Source organism: Natrix helvetica, assembly GCF_964273705.1.
Source record: "Natrix helvetica genome assembly, chromosome: 5".
NCBI classification, from domain to species: domain Eukaryota; kingdom Metazoa; phylum Chordata; class Lepidosauria; order Squamata; family Natricidae; genus Natrix; species Natrix helvetica.
Window position 1 is genome coordinate 144,616,059 of NC_138551.1, and position 19,527 is coordinate 144,635,585.

The 19,527-nt window shown below is 53.1% G+C and overlaps 2 protein-coding genes across 3 annotated transcripts in view; both read left to right on the forward strand.

Annotated features, from left to right (window-relative positions):
• PLEKHM2 (pleckstrin homology and RUN domain containing M2) overlaps window positions 1–10,474 on the forward strand; it is a 32,758-nt gene extending 22,284 nt beyond the window's left edge. For both annotated transcript variants that reach the window (XM_081954611.1, XM_081954612.1), the window contains 10 exons: window positions 297–387; window positions 776–840; window positions 2,386–2,474; window positions 3,949–4,081; window positions 5,503–5,693; window positions 7,751–7,816; window positions 7,917–8,076; window positions 8,215–8,394; window positions 9,066–9,182; window positions 9,298–10,474. In XM_081954611.1, coding sequence (XP_081810737.1) covers window positions 297–387; window positions 776–840; window positions 2,386–2,474; window positions 3,949–4,081; window positions 5,503–5,693; window positions 7,751–7,816; window positions 7,917–8,076; window positions 8,215–8,394; window positions 9,066–9,182; window positions 9,298–9,435 — 1,230 coding nt within the window. In that variant the 3' untranslated portion in view covers window positions 9,436–10,474. The remainder of the gene's footprint in view (window positions 1–296; window positions 388–775; window positions 841–2,385; window positions 2,475–3,948; window positions 4,082–5,502; window positions 5,694–7,750; window positions 7,817–7,916; window positions 8,077–8,214; window positions 8,395–9,065; window positions 9,183–9,297) is intronic.
• A 2,873-nt stretch (window positions 10,475–13,347) lies between these two features.
• On the forward strand, window positions 13,348–18,988 carry LOC309392412 (solute carrier family 25 member 34-like). Its single transcript, XM_081953595.1, has 5 exons — window positions 13,348–14,048; window positions 15,364–15,429; window positions 16,579–16,731; window positions 16,947–17,081; window positions 17,196–18,988. Exons 1-5 carry the CDS (start codon window positions 13,464–13,466, stop codon window positions 17,370–17,372), a joined length of 1,116 nt encoding a protein of 371 aa, XP_081809721.1. The 5' UTR covers window positions 13,348–13,463; the 3' UTR covers window positions 17,373–18,988.
• The last annotated feature ends 539 nt before the right edge of the window (window positions 18,989–19,527 follow it).

Here is a 19,527-nt window from a genome sequence, read left to right on the forward strand (position 1 = left end):
CAAGCCAGATAAGGTCTGTGACTGTAAATCCTCCATTGAAAGAGTTTGTTGGATGTGAATGATCAGAATCCACAGCAAATTACTAAAAGGGTTTTTTGTCGGGACCAGGACTTTGCTTCAGGCTCTCAGGAAGTCTGGGTCAGAACATGAGCATGTTTCCCCCTCTCCCCTGCCCCTCACTCCTTAGGGGGGGGGCAGAGGCTTCAGAAGGGAGCCGGACCTCTTCAGATCTAAGGAGAAGCTTTTCTTGCATCTCTGCTGCGGGGTCTAACAGAGGTCTCTCTCCCCCCGAACAGATGATCCGGATGAGCACAGGGCACATGGAAGGGACCCTCCAGCTCCTTTACCTGCTCCTGACTGACTGTTACATGTACCTCATCCGAAAAGGTAACCCCCTGTGGAAGTGCTATTGATTGCTGCCTGCCTCTGAGCACCGCCTTGAGCCTCGCTCAATGGGGAAACTGGTGGGATTCAAAAACATTTACTACCATTTCTGTGGGTGTGGCTTGGGGTATGTGGCTTTGTGGGCGTGGCAGGGAAAGGTTAGCGTAAAAATCCCCATTCCCTCCCCACTCCAGGGGAAGGATTCTGCAAAATCCCCATTCCCTCCCCACTCCAGGGGGAAGGATGCTGCAAAATCTCCATTCCCTCCCCACTCCAGGGGAAGGATACTGTAAAATCTCCATTCCCTCCTGATCAGCTGGTCCTGATCAACACTCTTGGTGCAAGCACTGGCTGTGTGGATGACTCTGCGCCCTGTTTCTCTCACCCCCAGGAGCTGCCGAGAAGCCTTACATGGTGGAGGAGGCTGTGTCCTATAATGAGCTGGACTACATCTCTGTAAGTTGTGGAGGGCCGCTTGGGGCTCTGCCTCTTCCTGGGACAAGATCAGTAGTCGGAGGGAGGGGCCTTCTCACCCCAATCTTGCAGGGGCTGAGCGTTCCCCTCCCGGAGGCCAAGGGGTTACGGGTTCCTTCCAAATGGGCTTTTGCTTAAAATGGAAGGAAAACTAAAAGGGAAATAAGATTAAAGGTTCAGATGCGGGTAAGAGATGATGGATAAAGTTGAGTGAAAGGATATCTTTATGAATATATTTCAATTAATGTGTATTAATATTAGAATTAAACGGGTTGGGCAATTAGGTTAGCAGTGTGATAGATTTCAGGATAATATAATATAAATACTATATTTTTCGTAGTATAAGACGCCCCTTTTCACCCCCAAAAAGAGGGTGAAAATCTGGGTGCGTCTTATATATTGAATGCAGCATTTTTGGCCTCCCGAAACCCCACCTCCTTTGCAAAAATGGACGCGCAGAGGGTTTGGGAGGCTTGCAAAGGGCTCCTGGGGGTTGGGGAGGGCAAACACGAGTGAAAACGGGTCAGTTTTTCACAAAAACAGGTGTTTTTGCCTTCCCCAGCCCCCAGTACCACTTTGCCCGCCTCCCAAACTCTCTGTGTGCCCCATATCCCTCCAAAACTGGGGTTTGCAGAGGGTTTGGGGGGCCTGCAGAGTGCTCCTGGGGGCCAGGGAGGACAAACATTATTTTTAAAATTTACATTTTCAAGATCTTGGTGCGTCTTATACTCTGGTGCATCTTATAGTCCGAGAAATATGGTTGTGAAGAATTGGAAATTAGGCTTTGAATGATTGTACTCTTAATTATATATAAAAATAGGAATAACAGTGAAATGTTAAAATTAAACAATGGGCGATTTGGTAAATATATATATATATATAATAAAGATTAATCCAAAGTGTACTAATAGTAGAATAATATGGTTTCACAAAAACCGAGGCGTACAGAGGGTTTGGGAGGCCTGTAGAATGCTCCTGGGGATTGGGGAGAGCAAACACGAATGAAAACGGGCCCCTTTTTTCACAAAAACATTAATCTAAACATGTGTACTAATAGAATAATATGGATTGAAGAACTGGAAAGAACATGAATAGAAGTATTCTAAACGTATAAATGATTGTGATTGGTACTAAAAATGTACATGGAGATATTGAATGGAAGAATAAAAGATGACATTTTGATTTAATGAAGGATACATGAATAACCAAAGAGGTGAAAAACACATCTTTGAATATTATAGTGATATGAAAGGGAGGGAAAAGTTAATAGGGATAATAATAGAGGGGGGAAATAGCAAATGATAGAAAGAAGGCTAAGTAAGGAAGGGTGATAATAAAAAGGTGTAAGTAGTATGAAATAATGGAAATGAAATGTAATTTTTAGGAGTAATAAGATTAGGTTTATATGTATTGGAATGTATAATACCCGGATAACACACCATTCATGCATTGATATGTATAAAGAAGATAAAAAATAAAAATTTGATTGAAAAAATCAAACCAAATGGGCCTTTGTTTTCCCGGCAGGTGGGTCTGGATCAGCAAACAGTGACTTTGGTCTGCACCAACCGCCGGAAGCAGTTCCTGCTGGACACGGCAGACGCTACGCTAACTGAGTAAGGGCTAGGTGGGCCCCGTCTCCCCCGGTAACAGCTGCTGGGATGGCGAGGGATGCCGACTGGTATGCTGCGATGATGCAGTGGTTAGAGTGCAGTCCTGCAGGCTACTTCTGTGGCCTGCCGGCTGCCTGCAATTTGGCAATTCAAATCTCACCAGGATCAAGGTTGACTCAGCCTTCCATCCTTCCGAGATGGGTAAAATGAGGACCCAGTTTGTTGGGGGCAATAAGATGACTCTGTAAACCGTTTAGAGAGGGCTGTAAAAGCACTGTGAAGCGGTACATAATAGCACAAGTACTATTACTAGTGCTGTATAAGAGCCATGGTGGCGCAGTGGTTAGAATGCAGTATTGCAGGCTGACTCTGCCAACTGCCTGCAGTTCAATTCTGACCGCCTCAAGGTTCAAATCTCACCAGGATCAAGGTTGACTCAGCCTTCCGTCCTTCCGAGGTGGGTAAAATGAAGACCCCGATTGTTGGGGGCAAGAGGCTGACTCTGTAAACCGCTTAGAGAGAGCTGTAGAAGCACTGTGAAGCGGTATATAAGTCTAAGTGCTATTGCTATTTATTTAGAAAAATTTATATTGCCACCTGCTCGCAGATAGTGACTCAAGGCGGCTTACAAGGATATAAAAACACCATATAAAAGAAATAAAAAGGACAGTAATAAAATAATAACACCCCACCCCATCCCAACCACAAATAGTGTTCTTCTTTGTAGGGTAGAATAATTTTCATAAATGGGTATCTCCCCTCCCCCTCAATGTGGTCACTTTGTCTCTCTTTTAGTAAGCCCTGTTGTTCTGAACTAGGCTTCCTAAGATCACGAAGCCAACTCCTCATCCCGATAAAACCCCTTTTATTTAGTTTAAAGGGAATTCCTCTCCAGCAAAGTGCCGGGCCAACAGTCTTTCAAGGTATTTCACAACTGCAGACCTTGATCAGGCTTGGAGAGCTGCCAGGCCGATATCTTCCAAACTCCATGCTGTAGCAGCAATTCCTTGGCCAGAAGTCAGGAGCAAATCTTCACCCTAATGAGTTGAACTAATTGTCTCCTGCAAACTCCACTCCCCTTTCGCTCCTCTTTTATTCCCTATGGGAGGGGCCATTCACCATCCACTTGTGTCTTTACCTCCAAGTCAGCCCTTGTTCCTTAGCTGTTCCCTTCTCCTGGCAGCTCTGCACATGCGCACATCGGGAACAGGCTCCAGCTGTTCTTCTGCCCCACTGATCTCTGACTCCAAAGGCAGCTGATAACTGTCAGATGGCCCTGGCCCCCACTCTGCCTCCGACACAGACCCCTCAACAGAGCCTTCCCCAGACTCCAGGACTGGCCCAGGTTCCTCCCCAACCCTCCTCACTGTCTCCCACCAGCTTTGTTGGCCACTAGTGGACCACAACACCTGTGTTCAATCCATCCCCCCTCCTTCGGTGGTCGGGCACAGGGTCCCTAATTCTCCTCTCCCTGCAGATTCTTCCTGACCTGTCTGAAATCCGCCATGATCAAAGGCTGCCGCGAGCCACCGTACCCCAGCATCCTGACTGACGCCACCATGGAGAAACTGGCGCTGGCCAAATTTGTGGCTCAGGAATCCAAGCAGGAGGTGCGTATTCCTCCTGCCCTTCCTCCAGAGGTGGTATTCAGCAGGTTGTGACCAATTCTGGAGGACCAGTAGCGGAAATTTTGAGTAGTTCAGAGCACCGGCAAATACCACCTCTGACTGACTCTGCCCCCATCTATTCTCTGCCTCCTGAGTCACAGCTGATTCTGAATTTGCAGAATCCTTCCCCTGGAGTGGGGAGGGAATGAGGTTTTACAGTATCCTTCCCCTGGAGTGGGGAGGGAACTGGGATTTTGCAGTATCCTTCCCCCGGAGTGGGGAGGGAATGGGGATTTTGCAGTATCCTTCCCCCGGAGTGGGGAGGGAATGGGGATTTTGCAGTATCCTTCCCCTGAAGTGGGGAGGGAGAGGAGATTTTGCAGTATCCTTCCCCTGGAGTGGGGAGGGAATGGGGATTTGCAGTATCCTTCCCCTGGAGTGGGGAGGGAGAGGAGATTTTGCAGTATCCTTCCCCTGGAGTGGGGAGGGAATGGGGATTTTGCAGTATCCTTCCCCTGGACTGGGGAGGGAATGGAGATTTTGCAGTATCCTTTCCCCAGGAGTGGGGAGGGAGAGGAGATTTTGCAGTATCCTTCCCCTGGAATGGGGAGGGAATGGGGATTTTGCAGTATCCCTCTCCTGGAGTGGGGAGGGAGAGGAGATTTTACAGTATCCTTCCCTTGGAGTGGAGAGGGAATGGGGATTTTGCAGTATCCTTTCCCTGGAGTGGGGAGAGAATGGGGATTTTGCAGTATCCTTTCCCTGGAGTGGGGAGGGAATGGAGATTTTGCAGTATCCTTTCCCCAGGAGTGGGGAGGGAATGGGGATTGCAGTATCCTTCCCCTGGAATGGGGAGGGAATGGGGATTTTGCAGTATCCTTTCCCTGGAGTGGGGAGGGAATGGAGATTTTACAGTAACCTTCCCCTGGAGTGGGGAGGGAATGGGGATTTTACAGTAACTTTCCCCTGGAGTGGGGAGGGAATGGAGATTTTGCAGGATCCTTCCCCTTGGGTGGGGAGGGAATGGAGATTTTACAGTATACTTCCCCGGAGTGGGGAGGGAATGGGGATTTTGCAGTATCCTTCCCCTGGAGTGGGGAGGGAATGGGGATTTTACAGTATCCTTCCCCTGGAGTGGGGAGGGAATGGGGATTTTGCAGCATCCTTTCCCTGCCATTGCCCACCAAGCCACGCCCACACAACCAGTAGTAAAAAAAATTGAATCCCATCACTGCCTTCCTCCCTTCCAAGCGCAGAGCAGTTCCATGTGCTGTAGCCACCCCAGGCAGTCTTCCCTCTGAGAGATGCACCAGCCCTGTCTCCATTGGGGGGGGGGGGGGGGGGCAAAGGCCAAGCCAGGGATTTGGGGCAGGGGCTCCTTTGGTGGCTCAGAGCCTGGCTAACGGCTGACTTGCCTTTGGTAGATCTCGGAAGTGGTGGTCCACTTCTATGGCCTTGTTCACTGGGAAGACCCCACGGATGAGAATCCCGGCCCACCTTTGTCTCACTACGTGTCCACCGAAAACAGCATCGTCAAGGAAGGTGTGCTAAATTACAAAGCAGGAACCAATTACCTGGGCAAGGAAGTCTGGAAGCCCTGCTTTGTTGTGCTCAGGTGAGGAGGAGATGGACGGGGCCGGAAGGAAGGTTGGCTTACACTCGGGTTCCTTTTTTAAAAAATTGTTATTGAAGACAATCTTGACAAAGTAAAAACTGTAAGAGAAAGTATAATAAATTATTGTTGTTAGTTGCAAAGTCGTGTCCGACCCATCGCAACTCCATGGACCACGTTCCTCCAGGCCTTCCTGTCCTCTACCATCCTCTGGAGTCCATTGAAGCTCACGCCGACTGCTTCAGTGTCTCCATCCAGCCACCTCCTTCTCTGCCGTCCCCTTCTTCGTTTGCCCTCCATCGTTCCCAGCATGAGGCTCTTCTCCAGGGAGTCCTTCTTCCTTCTCATTAGGTGGCCAAAGTATTTGAGTTTCCTCTTCAGGATCTGGCCTTCTAAAGAGCAGTCAGGGTGGATCTCCTCTAGGACTGACCGGTTGGATCGCCTTGCAGTCCAAGGGACTCGCAGGAGTCTTCTTCTCCAGCACCAGAGTTCAAAGACCTCCATTCTTTGGCCCTCATCCTTTCTTATGGTCCAACCTTCACAGCCATCCATTGCAACTGGGAAAACCACAGCCTTGACTAGATGTACTTTCATTGGCAGGGTGATGTCTCTCCTTTTTTAGTAGGCTGTCTAGATTTGCCATGGTTTTCCTCCCCAAGAGCAAGCGTCTTGTAATTTCATGGCCGCCGTCCCCATCTGCAGTGATACAATAAATAGAAATGTCAACTAGCAAAGAAGAAAGAGAAAAGATAAGCCTGCCTCGGAGTTTTGTTTTCTGTGGATATGTTACTTGGATCTCTGACAGCCACGTTAATACCATAATGAGCCTCATTCCAACTATCTGGTCCTTTCCCAGTTTGTAGAATTTGATCACTTGATGCAAAGATTGCAGACGTTCGTCCTTGCAAAGTTTATAGAAAGAGACTAGTAAACTAGCAGACCTTTCCTGATTTTGACCCTTTTTATAGCTTTACCAAAGGGTTAGTGCCGTAGTGGCTCAGTAGCTAAGACGCTGCGCTTGATGATCAGAAAGGTCGGCAGTTTGGCAGTTCGAAACCATAACGGAGCGAGCCCCCGTGACTTGTCTCAGCTTCTGCCAACCTAGCAGTTCGAAAGCACGTAAAAAATGCAAGTAGAAAAATAAGAACCACCTTTGGTGGGAAGGGAACAGCGTTCCGTACACTTTCAGTGTTGAGTCATGCCAGCTACATGACCACGGAGACGTTTTCGGACAGCGCTGGCTCTTTGGCTTTGAAACGGAGATGAGCACTGCCCCCTAGAGTCAGGAACGACTAGCACGTATGTGCAAGGGGAACCTTTAATATTATAGCTTTACCTACGTATTCAGAGAGATTTGTTCATTAAGCATTTCTGATGTCCTGTGATCTTTGGTAAATTTTGCTTCCTTACAGTAAGTATTCATCAGCCTTTTTTGCCAAAGTGATTGTTATATAACTTAGAGTAACATTGCTGAAATGGTTTTTTTTTTGCATCTTGATCAGACGTTACGGTATTTCCATCAAGTGGTTTTAACATCTTTAAAGTCAGCGGATTTTACCTTCATTTCTCTTACTGACATCAAAGGCAACTGCTCTTTTTGAGAATTTAATATGTAGTGAAATGATCTTTTTGGAGAGTTTCTCTACCACTTTATAAAACCCTAGTTAAGGCCACACCTGGAATACAGCAGCCACTTTTGGTCACCGTACTACAAAACAGATGTTGAGACCTTGGAAGAAGTGCAGAGAAGAGCAACTAAGATGATCAAAGGCCTGGAGAGTAAAACATACGAAAAACGGCTGCAGGATTTGGGTCTGGCTAATCTAAAGAAAAGAAGAATTAGGGGCGACATGATAGCAATATTCTAGTGTTTGAGGGGCTACCACAGAGAAGAGGGGGGACTCTGGTTCTTGATGACAGCATAAGGGGCTCCATCCTGTCCTCTTAAGAGAAGAGAGGGAGCATTTAATTTGCATAATGGTGTATGCTAATTAAAAGCTCCCCAGGTTTGAACTGGGAGGGGCCTTTTCCCAGCAGCTGTTTCTGTCTTCCCTCTGCAGTAACGGCATCTTGTACCAGTACCCGGACCGGACAGACGTCACTCCGCTGCTCTCTGTGAATATGGGGTGAGTCCCAGATGAGGCAGGCTCCCAGCCCTCTCCCCACCCCCCCCACCCCCGACTCTGGCCCCTCTGTCTCATTTGCCGCAAACTCTCTCCCTTGCAGGGGGGAGCAGTGTGGCGGTTGCCGAAGGTCGAACGCGACAGATCGGCCCCACTCCTTCCAGGTCATTTTGACCGAGCGCCCTTCCCTGGAGCTGAGTGCGGAAAACGAAGAGGAGATGGCCGACTGGATTCAGTACTTATGCCAGGCGGTCTCCCAAGGGGTAAGGTCATCCTTGGGATTGGGGCCACGGGGAGAGGTGAGGTCCCTGGGGATCCTGTGCTGCCCAGTGACCGGACAGGAGCAGGGCCCTCTCGCCCACAGGAGCTCCAAAGTTGGTTTGGTCCTCCTTCCCACCCAGGTCATCCCCCAGGGCATGGCCCCTGCACCCTGCGTCCCCTGCTGTCTGGTGGTGACGGAGCAGAAACTGTTTACCTGCCACGAGGACTGCCAGACCAGCTTCTTCCGCTCACTGGCCACTGCTGAGCTGACAGACGTGGCTTCTGTCTCCACGGAGCCCGGTCGGGAATATTGCCTCCTGGTGAGTCTTCAAGAGGAGGAGGAGGAGGAGGCAGCATATTCCTAGTGCTTTTAGGGTGTTCTGACCGAGGCTTCCCAAGGGCAGGAAGCAAACTCCTGGTCCCGACAAAAAACCCTTTTATTAATTTCCTGCTCATTAACATCCAGCAAAGTCTTTCAAGGGAGGATTTACAGTCACAGACCTTCTCTGGCTTGGAGAGCTGCCAGGCCGATATCTGTAAAACTTGGCCGGGAGTCTCAGAGAGTCACAAACCAATGAAACAAACTAATGGTCTCCTGCAAACTCCACTCCCCTTTCTCTCCTCTTTTATTTCCTCTGGGAGGGGCCATTTATCATCCACCTGTGTCCTTCCTCCCAAGTCAACCCCTGTTCTTTCGCTGTTCCCTTCCTCTGGCAACTCTGTGCATGCGCACACTGGGAACAGGCTCTAGCTGTTCTTCTGCCCCACTGATGTCTGACTCTGAAGGCAGCTGATAACTGTCAGACGGCTCTGTCCCCTTCTCTGCCTCCGACACAAGAGCCTTCCTCAGAGCCTTCCCCAGACTCCAGGACTGGTCCATCTTCCTCCCCAACCTCCTCACTGTGTGTATCTGCTGACACAGGCGGGCTACAACACTTGGGAATTTGTCAGGCCTGGGGCTCACATAGTCTTCCTCTCCTTACCCCTTTAGGAGTTTGCCCAGGAGCAGAAGCAGTACGTTCCCCCGTGGGTCCTCTATTTCAGCTGCCCTGCCGAACTGGAGCGGTTCCTGCTGGCGCTGGACACTGTGTGGAAGAACACCTACCAGGTTGGCTGGTCATGTGACAGGCGGCCTTGGCTCTGTACACGGGGGGGCCCCAGGCGACAGGTGGCCGGCCCCGTCTTCCCCCTCACGACTCCTTTTGCCCCCGCTGTGTTGGCAGGTGGACCTTCTGCACAAGCCCCTCGAGGACAGCTCCATCCGGAAGAAATGCGAGGATGCGCTGAGCCTGATCCACAGCACATGGCAGCGCAGCGACAGTCTGTGTCGTGGCCGGGCTTCCCGGGACCCCTGGTGTTAGCCTCCCGGGAGGCGAAGAACGGCCTGATCCAACCAAGCGGAAGGACAGACGGGCGCACGAGGCAGGGAAGGACCTGAGGCAGGAGGGGTGCGGGCCTCGCTTGCTTTGGACACTCCACGAGCCCAGCTCCATGCCCGGGAGGGGAGGACTCTCTTGCTACTGCTGCTATTGACTCCGTCTCGCGCATGGGTTACAGGACGCCTTTGCGCCAAGGGTGGGCTGTCCGCCCCGCATCTCAGTAGGGATTCTGGGTAGAAGAGGGAGCGGGAAGCAGGAGTCTTGGGGCCACTCCAGGGTAGGACGGGGTCCAGGAGACGGGAGGGATAGCCATGAAGAAGAATGGTGAGCTTAGGGTGCCAGTGGGGAGGGGCTTCTGCACAAGGTGGCGTCATTAGTCTGGCAGCTGTCCATCTTTTAGATGCCAGAGCCCAGACTGCGTCGCCCTCCCCCCGCATGTGTTACTTTTGTCCAAGGCTGGCAGCCAGCCTTGGTCCCCGTTTGCCCTTCGCAGCTTCTGTGCTACTGTCATGGCCGCCTTCCATGCCCACCCCCACCCCTACTGAGCTAGGAAGGAGCCGCCAGGACTCCCCCACCCCCCGCCTCTCGTCTCGCCCTGCTCCCTGGCAGCAGAGCCTTTGCTGGGGGGAATTGGGCAACAGGCCTGGGTGGGTGGGGACAATTTCTCCCACCGCTTGGAGCTGAGGGTCCTTCTGCTGGGGGAGTTGGGGGGGGCAACAGCTCACAGGGCTTTCTGCACACAGACTGCCCCCCCCCCAACCTTTTGGGGTCTGGGTTGAAGTTGCAGTTTAATCTTTCCAACAGTCGGGCTAGGAGTAGTTGCAGTTGCCTTGCGTTGTTTTTTTTTTTTCTTAAATCTTTTCTTATTTTTAGACTCTTTCATTTTAACGAACGAAACGAGAGACCTGCTAATGTACTGTACGTGTTTCCCGCAGGGGCCTTTTCCAAGGAGAGGCCCCTGTGGCATTGTGAGCCCGGATACACGTGGGCCGGCCCTTCTAATAAAGGCAACTTGGCGATACACAGCACTGCGCGCCTGCCTGCTCAGCCGCCTCCCCTTTGCCACCCTGAGGCTTCCTCCGGGGCCTCCCGTCGGCTCGTCCTGCTTGCCACCGAGCACTAGAGATAGGTAGGAGCATCTCCAGGAGGGCCACTAGCAGCGACTTCCAAAGGCCAACATTTTTCGGCCTCTTGCTCTCAGAACTCTCAGTTCCTCAGATCCGCTTCCCACAGCCATGCCCTGCAGGGGTGCCCACCCGAGACCCTGGCCCAGAGCCGATGTCCAAGATCTTCAAGGTTGACTCAGCCTTCCACCCTTCCGAGGTGGGTAAAATGAGGACCCCGATTGTTGGGGGCAAGAGGCCGATTCTCTAAAACCGCTTAGAGAGGGCTGTTAAACACTGAAGCGGTATACGTCTAAGTGCCTTTATTATCTTCCTTTCCTTCCATCCATCCATCCATTCATTCATTGTGCCCAGTGGTTAGAATGCAGTATTGCAGGCTAACTCTGCCCACTGTCAGGAGTTAGATCTTGACTGGCTCAAGGTTGACTCAGCCTTCCGTCCTTCCAAGGTGGGTAAAATGAGGACCCAGATTGTTGGGGGGCAAGAGGCTGACTCTGTCAACCGCTTAGAGAGGGCTGTAAAGCGGTATATAAGTCTAGGCGCTATTGCAAAGGGAGGGGGAAGGAAGAAAGGAAGGAAGGAAAGGAAGGAAGGAGCCGTGGTGGCACAGTGGTTTAGAATGCAGTATTTGCAGGCGCACTCTGCCCACTGCCAGCAGTTCAATCCTAATCGATGATTGACTCAGGTTGACTCAGCTTTCCATCCTTCCAAGTTCAGTAAAATGAGGACCCAGATTATTGGGGGCAAGAGGCTGACTCTATAAACCGCTTAGAGAGGGCTGTAAAGCGGTATATAAGTCTAGGCGCTATTGCAAAGGAAAGGGGAAGGAAGGAAGGAGCCGTGGTGTTACAGTGGTTTAGAATGCAGTATTTGCAGGCTCACTGCCCACTGCCAGCAGTTCAATCCTAATCAAGGATTGACTCAGGTTGACTCAGCTTTCCATCCTTCCAAGGTCGGTAAAATGAGGACCCAGATTGTTGGGGGCAAGAGGCTGACTCTATAAACCGCTTAGAGAGGGCTGTAAAGCACTGTGAAGTGGTATATGTGCTATTGCTATCTTCCTTCCCTCCCAGTGGTTAGAATGTAGTATTGCAGGCTAACTCTGCCCACTGCCAACAGTTCGAATCCCACCATGCTTCAAGGTTGACTCATCCTTCCATCCTTCCAAGGTGGGTAAAATGAGGACCCAGATTGTTGGGGGCAAGAGGCTGACTCTCTAAAACCGCTTAGAGAGGGCTGTTAAACACTGAAGCGGTATACGTCTAAGTGCTATTATTATCTTCCTCCTTCCATCCATCCAATCATTCATTCATTGTGCCCAGTGGTTAGAATGCAGTATTGCAGTATTGAGTTCGATCTCGACTGGCTCAAGGTTGACTCAGCCTTCCACCCTTCCGAGGTGGGTAAAATGAGGACCCAGATTGTTGCGGGGAAGAGGCTGACTTTCTAAACCACTTAGAGAGGGCTGTAGAAGCACTATGAAGCGGTATATAAGTCTAGGGGCTAGTGCTTTCTTCAGTTAATGAGGCTGACGAGGCACCCGCCAAACCCCTGGCGCAGCACTAGCTGCAGAGAAGCCGATTTCCACAAGATCCCACAGGTTTCTCTTCGTTGGGTGAGGCCCAGTGGCCCACAAAGACAAAAGTGGGAGGGAGTCTCCGTGGCTCTTCCGGGCTTGGAAAGGGCGCTGCCTCTCCTGCTTGGGGAAGATCAGGGGGCTGAGCCCTGTCATGTGGCCTCCCCTCCCCCTTCGTGATGCCCCCACAGGACGCCCTGCCCTTCTCCTGGCACATCCTTCCTGCTGGAGCCACAGACCCAGAACTCCGGCTGTGCTTTTTGAACCCTGGAGCTGCTGCTCGGCCGGGATTGGCTGCCCACGTGCTCAAGCTCTTTGTGCCAGCAGCGACGGCTGTGCTTGTCCAAACCAGAAGCTTGGGGAAAGCCCCTTGTGCCCCCCCTCCTACAACAACTTTACCTTCTCCAGGATTACCGTATTTTTCAGACTATTAAGACGCACTGGAGTATAAGACGCACCAAGATTTTGAAGAGGCAATTTTTTTGCTGCAGGCCTCCCAAACCCTCTGCAGGCCTCGTTTTTTTGTGAAAATACTTTTAGAGTATAAGACGCACCTTTTCCCTCCCAAAAATGTGGTTGAAAATCTGGGTGCGTCTAATACACTGAATACGGCAGTTTTGGCCTCTTGAAACCCCACCCCACTCCCTTCGCAAAAATGGACATGCAGAGGGTTTGGGATGCTTGTACAGTGCTGCTGGGGAGCGGGGGGCAAAAAACGGCTCATTTTTCGCTCGTTTTTGTCCTCCCCATCCCCCAGGAGCACTCTGAAAGCCTCCTAAAGGCGATGCGCGTCCATTTTTGTGAAGAGGGGTGTTTCAAGAGGCCAAAAATGCTGTATTCAGTGTATTAGACGCACCCAGATTTTCACCCTCTTTTTTTGGTGGAAAAAGGTAGCTTGTTTCCCCCTCCTGCCCCGCGAGGGGTCAGTTCCTGGCAGTAGGCCCTCCTGCCCGAGGAATGTGCGTAGAGCCTTGCCTGCCCAACAGAATGGCTGCCCTTTGGGTAGGAATACCATCCTGCCACTCATCTGGGCTTGGAGAGGAGTGGGTGGGCAAAGGTGAGGCTGCTTGCAAAAACAGCCTCTTCCCTGTGCCAGGAGGGAGGTGGAGCTGGCAGGTTTGGCATCCAGCTCCGGAGGGAGGAGGCACAGTGGGTGGACCCAGGCGCGGCTGCCCTTTCTCCTACATGGAGCCACCTGCCTCCCTCCCCTGCCCGGCCCACTGGTGGAGCAGCAAATAAAGGCCCTCTCTGAACTGGTTTCACCCAGAGGGAAGCACAGCTCGGGCTGGAGGGGAGAGCCGGGGCTGCCAATGCTGGGCAGGGCTCAGCGCAGCTCGGGCTGGCTGTCGGGGGCATCTGTGCCAGCCACCCAGTGCCTGCGGGAAGAAAGGGCCCCCTCACCTCCTGTCAGGGCTGCCACTGCAAGGGTACTGCTTGGGTGGGGAGGCCTATTGTCCCGGGTCTCTGCCTGGGCTGGTATCAGCCGCCCCATGGAGCCCTCCTCCCGCCGCCCGGCAGCTGTCTCCCTCTCCCCCCCGGTGGATTTTGTCCTGGGGGCCGCAGCGTGCTGCCTGGCCTGCGTGTTCACCAACCCGCTGGAGGTGGTGAAGACGCGCCTGCAGCTGCAGGGGGAGCTCCGTGCCCGGGGCTCGTACCCCCGCCACTACCGAGGGGTGCTGCAGGCGGTGGTGGCCGTCCGGCGGGCCGACGGACTGCGGGGTCTGCAGAAAGGACTGGCGGCCGGGCTGCTGTACCAGGGGCTGATGAACGGCGTGCGATTCGGCTTCTACTCCCATGCTGAAGATATCGGCCTGACCCAGCATCCGGGAGGGACCTTGGCAGCCGGAGCTGTGGCCGGGGCACTGGGGGCCTTTGTCGGCAGCCCAGCCTACTTGGTAAGCCTCTAGGGGCAAAGCCTTGGCTCGTTTGGCCATTGTTGCCCCTCCTTTGCAGATCAGGCAGGGAGGTGGGTGGGCCTGGCGTCTCTTGTGTGGCTGCTGCACCCCCTTTTCACAGCCAGGGCTTGGATATCTCAGAGGTCCTCTCCAGCAGGACAGCCAGGGCACCCCCTGCTGTGGACTCTGGAGGGCTGGTGAGGGTGGAGGCACCTCTTTGGGGCTTCTTGGTGGCAGTTCCCTCTCCCCAGGACGCTTCTGTGGGCACCAGAGTCCTCTCTTGTGCTGCCCGCGAAGACAGGCGGCATGGAGGTTGGCTGCAGTGGTGTATCTCCACAAAGTGGTGCATAGCCACAAAAAAGAGGGAGTCAATCTATTCTCCAAGGCACCCGAGGGTAGAACAAGAAGCAATGGGTGGAAACTAATCAAGGAGAGAAGCAACTTAGAACTGAGGAGAAACTTCCTGACAGTTAGAACAATTAATCAGTGGAACAGAAGTTGCCTCCAGGAGTTGTGAATGCCCCAACGCTGGAAGTCTTTAAGAAGATGTTGGATAGCCATTTGTCTGAAACGGCATAGGGTTTCCTGCCTAGGCAGGGGGTTGGATTAGAAGACCTCCAAGGTCCCTTCCAACTCTGCTATTGTATTGTATCTTTCGGCTTTTCGCCAGGGAGGTGCAGAGCTTTTTAAAAAGCATGCAAGGCCTTTTGCCCCGGCATTTGCAGCAGCCCAAGAGAGCCGTCCGAGATAAAAATGACCTTGCGGTGGTCCAGTGCAAACTGGGCATGGTGCCCTCTCCCACCGCACAGGACCTTGAGGATGAAGGCATGGCTCCCTCCAAACCCACATTTTCTGGTCTCTTTCAACCTTCGTTGTTCAAGTCCTTGCTCTTCAAGGCTAAAGCCTCTGCCAAATTTGGGAACAAACCTTCTGCGTCCTTGGTGCAACCTCAGGGGATATCTGCTGAGACTATCTTTGCAGAACAGGCCATTGAAGTGGTTTGCAAAAAGCCAGCTTCTGCCCTAAGTGGGCGCTCCAGTTGCTCCCTGCGAGAGTGGGGACCCATTGGTTAGGCAGCTGCCCACCTGGGGAGCCCTTTTGGGGGGAGAGAGCCCAGGTGGTGGTGAGGAGCCAGCTTTCAGCTTAGTATCCCCAAAGAGGGAAGCAAATGCGTTCCCTGACTGTCTTCGGCAGGGCTAGTGCACGCCGAGAGGGGAAGAGGCCTCCGAAAACACTGGGTGGAAGTCAATGGGAGAGAGTTGGTTTCCCTCCCCCCCTTCCATCCTGTCCTGGTCTCATCACTTTCATTTTCCAGGTCAAGACGCATCTGCAGGCACAGACGGCGTCCGCCATGGCAGTGGGACACCAGCACAACCACAAGGTCCGAGGCATTCTCGCTTGGCAAAGGCTTCGGTTGGGAGGCATGGAGGGGAACGCCTTTCTTGGTCCAGGACTCCGTACACAGCTGCCTTTGCCCATCTTGGCAGAAGCCTTGGCGGTTGCGGGACACACACACCCTCCTGGGGGAGGCTGCCAGAGGGACTTCAGGCCTGAGCAGCCCCAGTCCTTGGGAGGAGCCTCCCTCCTGCTGAGCTTCCTTCCCAGCAGGGGGAGGCCAAGGGAGGCCTTGCGACCTCAGGCACTGCCAAGCAGGAGGGATGAGGGGAGGCCGATGGGTCCCAAAGCAAACCACAGCAGCTGCATCGGTTGCCTGTCCCACCTGGAGAGGATCGCTTTCTAGGAAGCTCAGCACTCTGGCTTGACAAAAGCTCCACTCCCAGCGGCAGTGGCCCAGCATAGCTAGCCAGCCAGCCTGAAAAGCTCCCAGCCCACCTGTCCCTGGAGCTGGGCTTTGCAACCGCCGACCTCGGGATGGAAGTGTTTTCCTAACTGAGGCCTGGCTGCCGGCAAGGTCTCTCAAACAGCCCATCCCACAGCAGCAGCCCCTCACCCCTCGGCCCACCTAAACATCCTAGGCCAAAGGGCAGCCATTTGCGGCTCTGGAGCCGCATGTGGCTCTTTTCAATCCTCTGCTGCGGCTCCCTGCCACTGGTGAGCTCCACAATGGATAGGGCTTTCGGTTAGGACAGGTAGAGGGAAAAGGATGCCCTGCTAGGAGGAGACTCTATGGTGGAGGGAACCGGACTTCCGTTCAGCTCCAGAATTGAAAGGGGGGCTTCCGGTTAGTGTGGCTCTTTTGAGTGTTTTAGGTTGCCGACCTCTGTCCTAGGCAAAGAGTCTGGTCCTTTCACCATTTTGTCTGTTAAGGACGCAGCTTCCTCAGCGAGGAATCTTTTCCCCAGCCAGGTCCTTTACGTGGCCCCTGCTGACAGGACAGGGATCAGCCTGATCCCATCGGATGCCATTTTCCTAGTCATTTCTAGGGTCAGGGTTGGCCCTGGGGTGGAGGGGAGGATCCTGCAGGCTAGAAAAGTCCCTCCTGTTTCATCCACCACCACCCTCTCTCCCTGGCCTGGCCTGAGCAAGAGCTGCTGGGCTGAGCTGTATGTCTTCTCCTGCCGCTTTGCAGAGCATCTCCGGGGCCTTTGAGTCCATCTATAAGCGGCAGGGGCTGCTGGGTCTGTGGCGCGGTGTGAGCGGAGCGGTGCCTCGCGTCACGGTGGGCTCCTCGGTGCAGCTGGCCACCTTTGCCTCTGCCAGGGAGTGGGTGGCAAGGCAGCAGGTGAGCAGGCTCAGTGCACTCATGTGTGTATGTGTGTGTACGTACCCTGAACGAGGTGGGTCTTTGCCCAGCATTCAACTCACCTGCGGGAGCTCCCCTTTGGCCTTTCCCAGCCACCCTGCTTCCCAGGGCCCATTCCCAAGCGTCCGTATCGGCCTACGGACCACCTGGATTGGCCCTTGCCCAGACACTTTCTCCGGCTTTTTGCTTCCCAGTGGTTCAAGGAAGGCAGCTGGATGGTGGCCCTTGCCGGGGGCATGATCAGCAGCGTGGCGGTGGCCATGGCCATGACTCCCTTTGACGTGATCAGCACACGGCTCTACAACCAGCCGGTGGATGAAAGGGGCACGGTGAGACTCGCCGCGGAAGAAGACTTTGGGGATGGAGGCATTGGTTGGGGGGAACGTTACTCCGTCAACCAGTCCTGTCCTCTTCCTTCCCACCCCCCCACCCCCCCGTTGCAGGGCAAGCATTACCGCGGCTTCTTCGACTGCGTCGTGCGGGTCTCGGGGAAGGAAGGCATCCTGGCCCTGTATAAGGGCTTCGGCCCCATTTACCTCCGCCTGGGACCTCACACCATTCTCAGCCTTCTCTTCTGGGATGAGCTGAGAAGGGTCACCTACTGGCAGCAGGCTACCTGAAGACCCCATGCTGCTCGGGACCCTCCAGCCCTAGAGAGAGCAGGACTGAGGGGAGGGGGTGGGAGAGCAAACCCCCTTTTCCCAGCTGGAGCGCCAGGAGGTTTGTCTGCTGCAGATGTGTCCAGTGACGGCGGCCAGAGAATGAAGGATGCAGCAGACCCCGTTACAACCTTCAAGCAAAGTTGAAGCTTCAGCCACCGTCCGTTTGGGTGGGTGGGGGCAGCGGTCCCAAATTCACCACCTGAGAAAGGACTGTTCCAAGCAGACTGGATTTTACTCCTCCCCCCCCAGGTTTGTTACACACACACACACACACACACACACACACACACGAGACTTACACTCCAGGCTCAGAATCAGAAAGACCTGTGCCAGAAGGTGAGGAGTGGCGAGCGCCTCTCCCTCTTCAAGAGTCCGCAGTGGCTGCACTTGGGCTGAAGCCTCTGGTTTTTCCCACAGAAGAGGGAGATTAGGTAAAGCAAGAAAGGAAGAAGAGAGCGAGGGAAAAAGGAGGGAAAGAGAGAAAAAATAAGAGAAAACAGAGGGAAAAAGTGAAGACAGAAAGAGGAGAGAAAGAGAAAAGCGAGGACAGAGAAAGAAAAAAGGAGAGAGAAGAAAGGAGAGAAAGAAAGAAAGAAAAGACAAAGGAGAGAGAGAAGGAAAAATAGAGGAGAGAGAAAAAAGGAGAGAAAAAGAAAGAAAAAGAAAGAAAAAGAGAGGAGAGAGAAAAGAGAAAGAGGATTCTGAGAGATGAAAGGGAAAAAGTAAGTCTGCAGAGTGACCCTGCTTTGCAAATGCTGAACTCCTTTGCTGGAGTGGCCGGGGGGAGCAGTCCTAGGACGGAGGCAGGCCCAGAGCTTAGGGAGGGGGCCCATTGCCTCTTCTGACTTTGGGGAGCCAAGAGAAGGGGAGGGCAGCACAGGAGGGCCCGGTTGCAACCATTCCTGGGGTAGGGTAGTGTCCAGGTGCCGGTACCAACACAGTCGTCTCCAGCAAGAGCAGGGGAGGCCACACTGGCCAAAGTATGGCCATCAACGGCACCTCCCGCAGGAAGGAAAAGGGTGTTGGGCTTCTCCCCCCCCGCGCCCGGGATTTATGGGTCGCTCATTGGAAGCATCTTTTTTTCCCCTTGCCTTGTTCGTCGGGCAAAGTTTAGTTGGCAAAATAAGCCGAGTTTGGTTTTAAAGCCAAGGGAAACGGCTGAGGTGGCAGGTCCAAGGGCCCAAGTTCAGAGATGCGAGAAGGTGGGGCTGAGAATAATTGCTGTCCCAAATCGGATGGCCTTGGACCTCCTCTGCCACCCCCCACCCTCGCCCCACCCGGCCTGGCACTGCAAGATTGGGGCCCAGAATCGGCTACGGGCGAATCCCCTGTTTCTGTTGTAAAAAAATAACAATAATAAAGGCTCCATTTCATAAACGAGAGAGAGAGCAGCCCTTGTGTAGACTGCGCTGCCAGCCTCTCTGGATCCTTGCTCACACCCCAAAAGGGGGCCAGGATAAGCAGCCGAGGGGTGGGGGGAAGTGGGGGGGATACAAATAATTTAAGAACTGGTTCTCTGCCCTAATGACCAGCTAGGTAGGCGGGGCTCAGTGGTCATGTGACTGGAAGGGCGTGACCAACTCAATGTCACTCACGTCAATGGGCGCTTCGCCGAGCTGTTACAATGTAATAAGGGTTAACCAGAGAGGCGGTTTCTGTAAGGAGGGCAACAAAGATTAGGCTAGAAACAACAGAATGTTTCCTTCCTGCCTTCCTTACAGGATTAGCCCTGTAAAGCGGGGAAAAAACAATAGGAGATTTCTTCCAACAACCGGTTCTCCGAACTGCTTAGAAAGTTAACAGCCGGTTCTCCTGAATAGGTTTGAACTGGCTGAATCCCTTCATTGGGTGGGTGGGAGACGGTGAACCTGTCAGAAGCAGAGCTTCCTGCTTTGTGTGCCGATTGCTCATGCTGGACCAGCCCAGTGGTGTGTTCCGAACAGTTCGGAAAAAACAGTAATAGTTTGGTGGCCTAGGTTGCTGGAACCAGCAGCGACCCAGGCCTGCCACGGTCCCGTACTGGTTCTCATCCCTACGGCACTGCCATCTTATTTTTTGCTTCTGCGCATGAGCAGAGCAATTTTTATTGCATTAATGGTGAAGGGCGCACAGA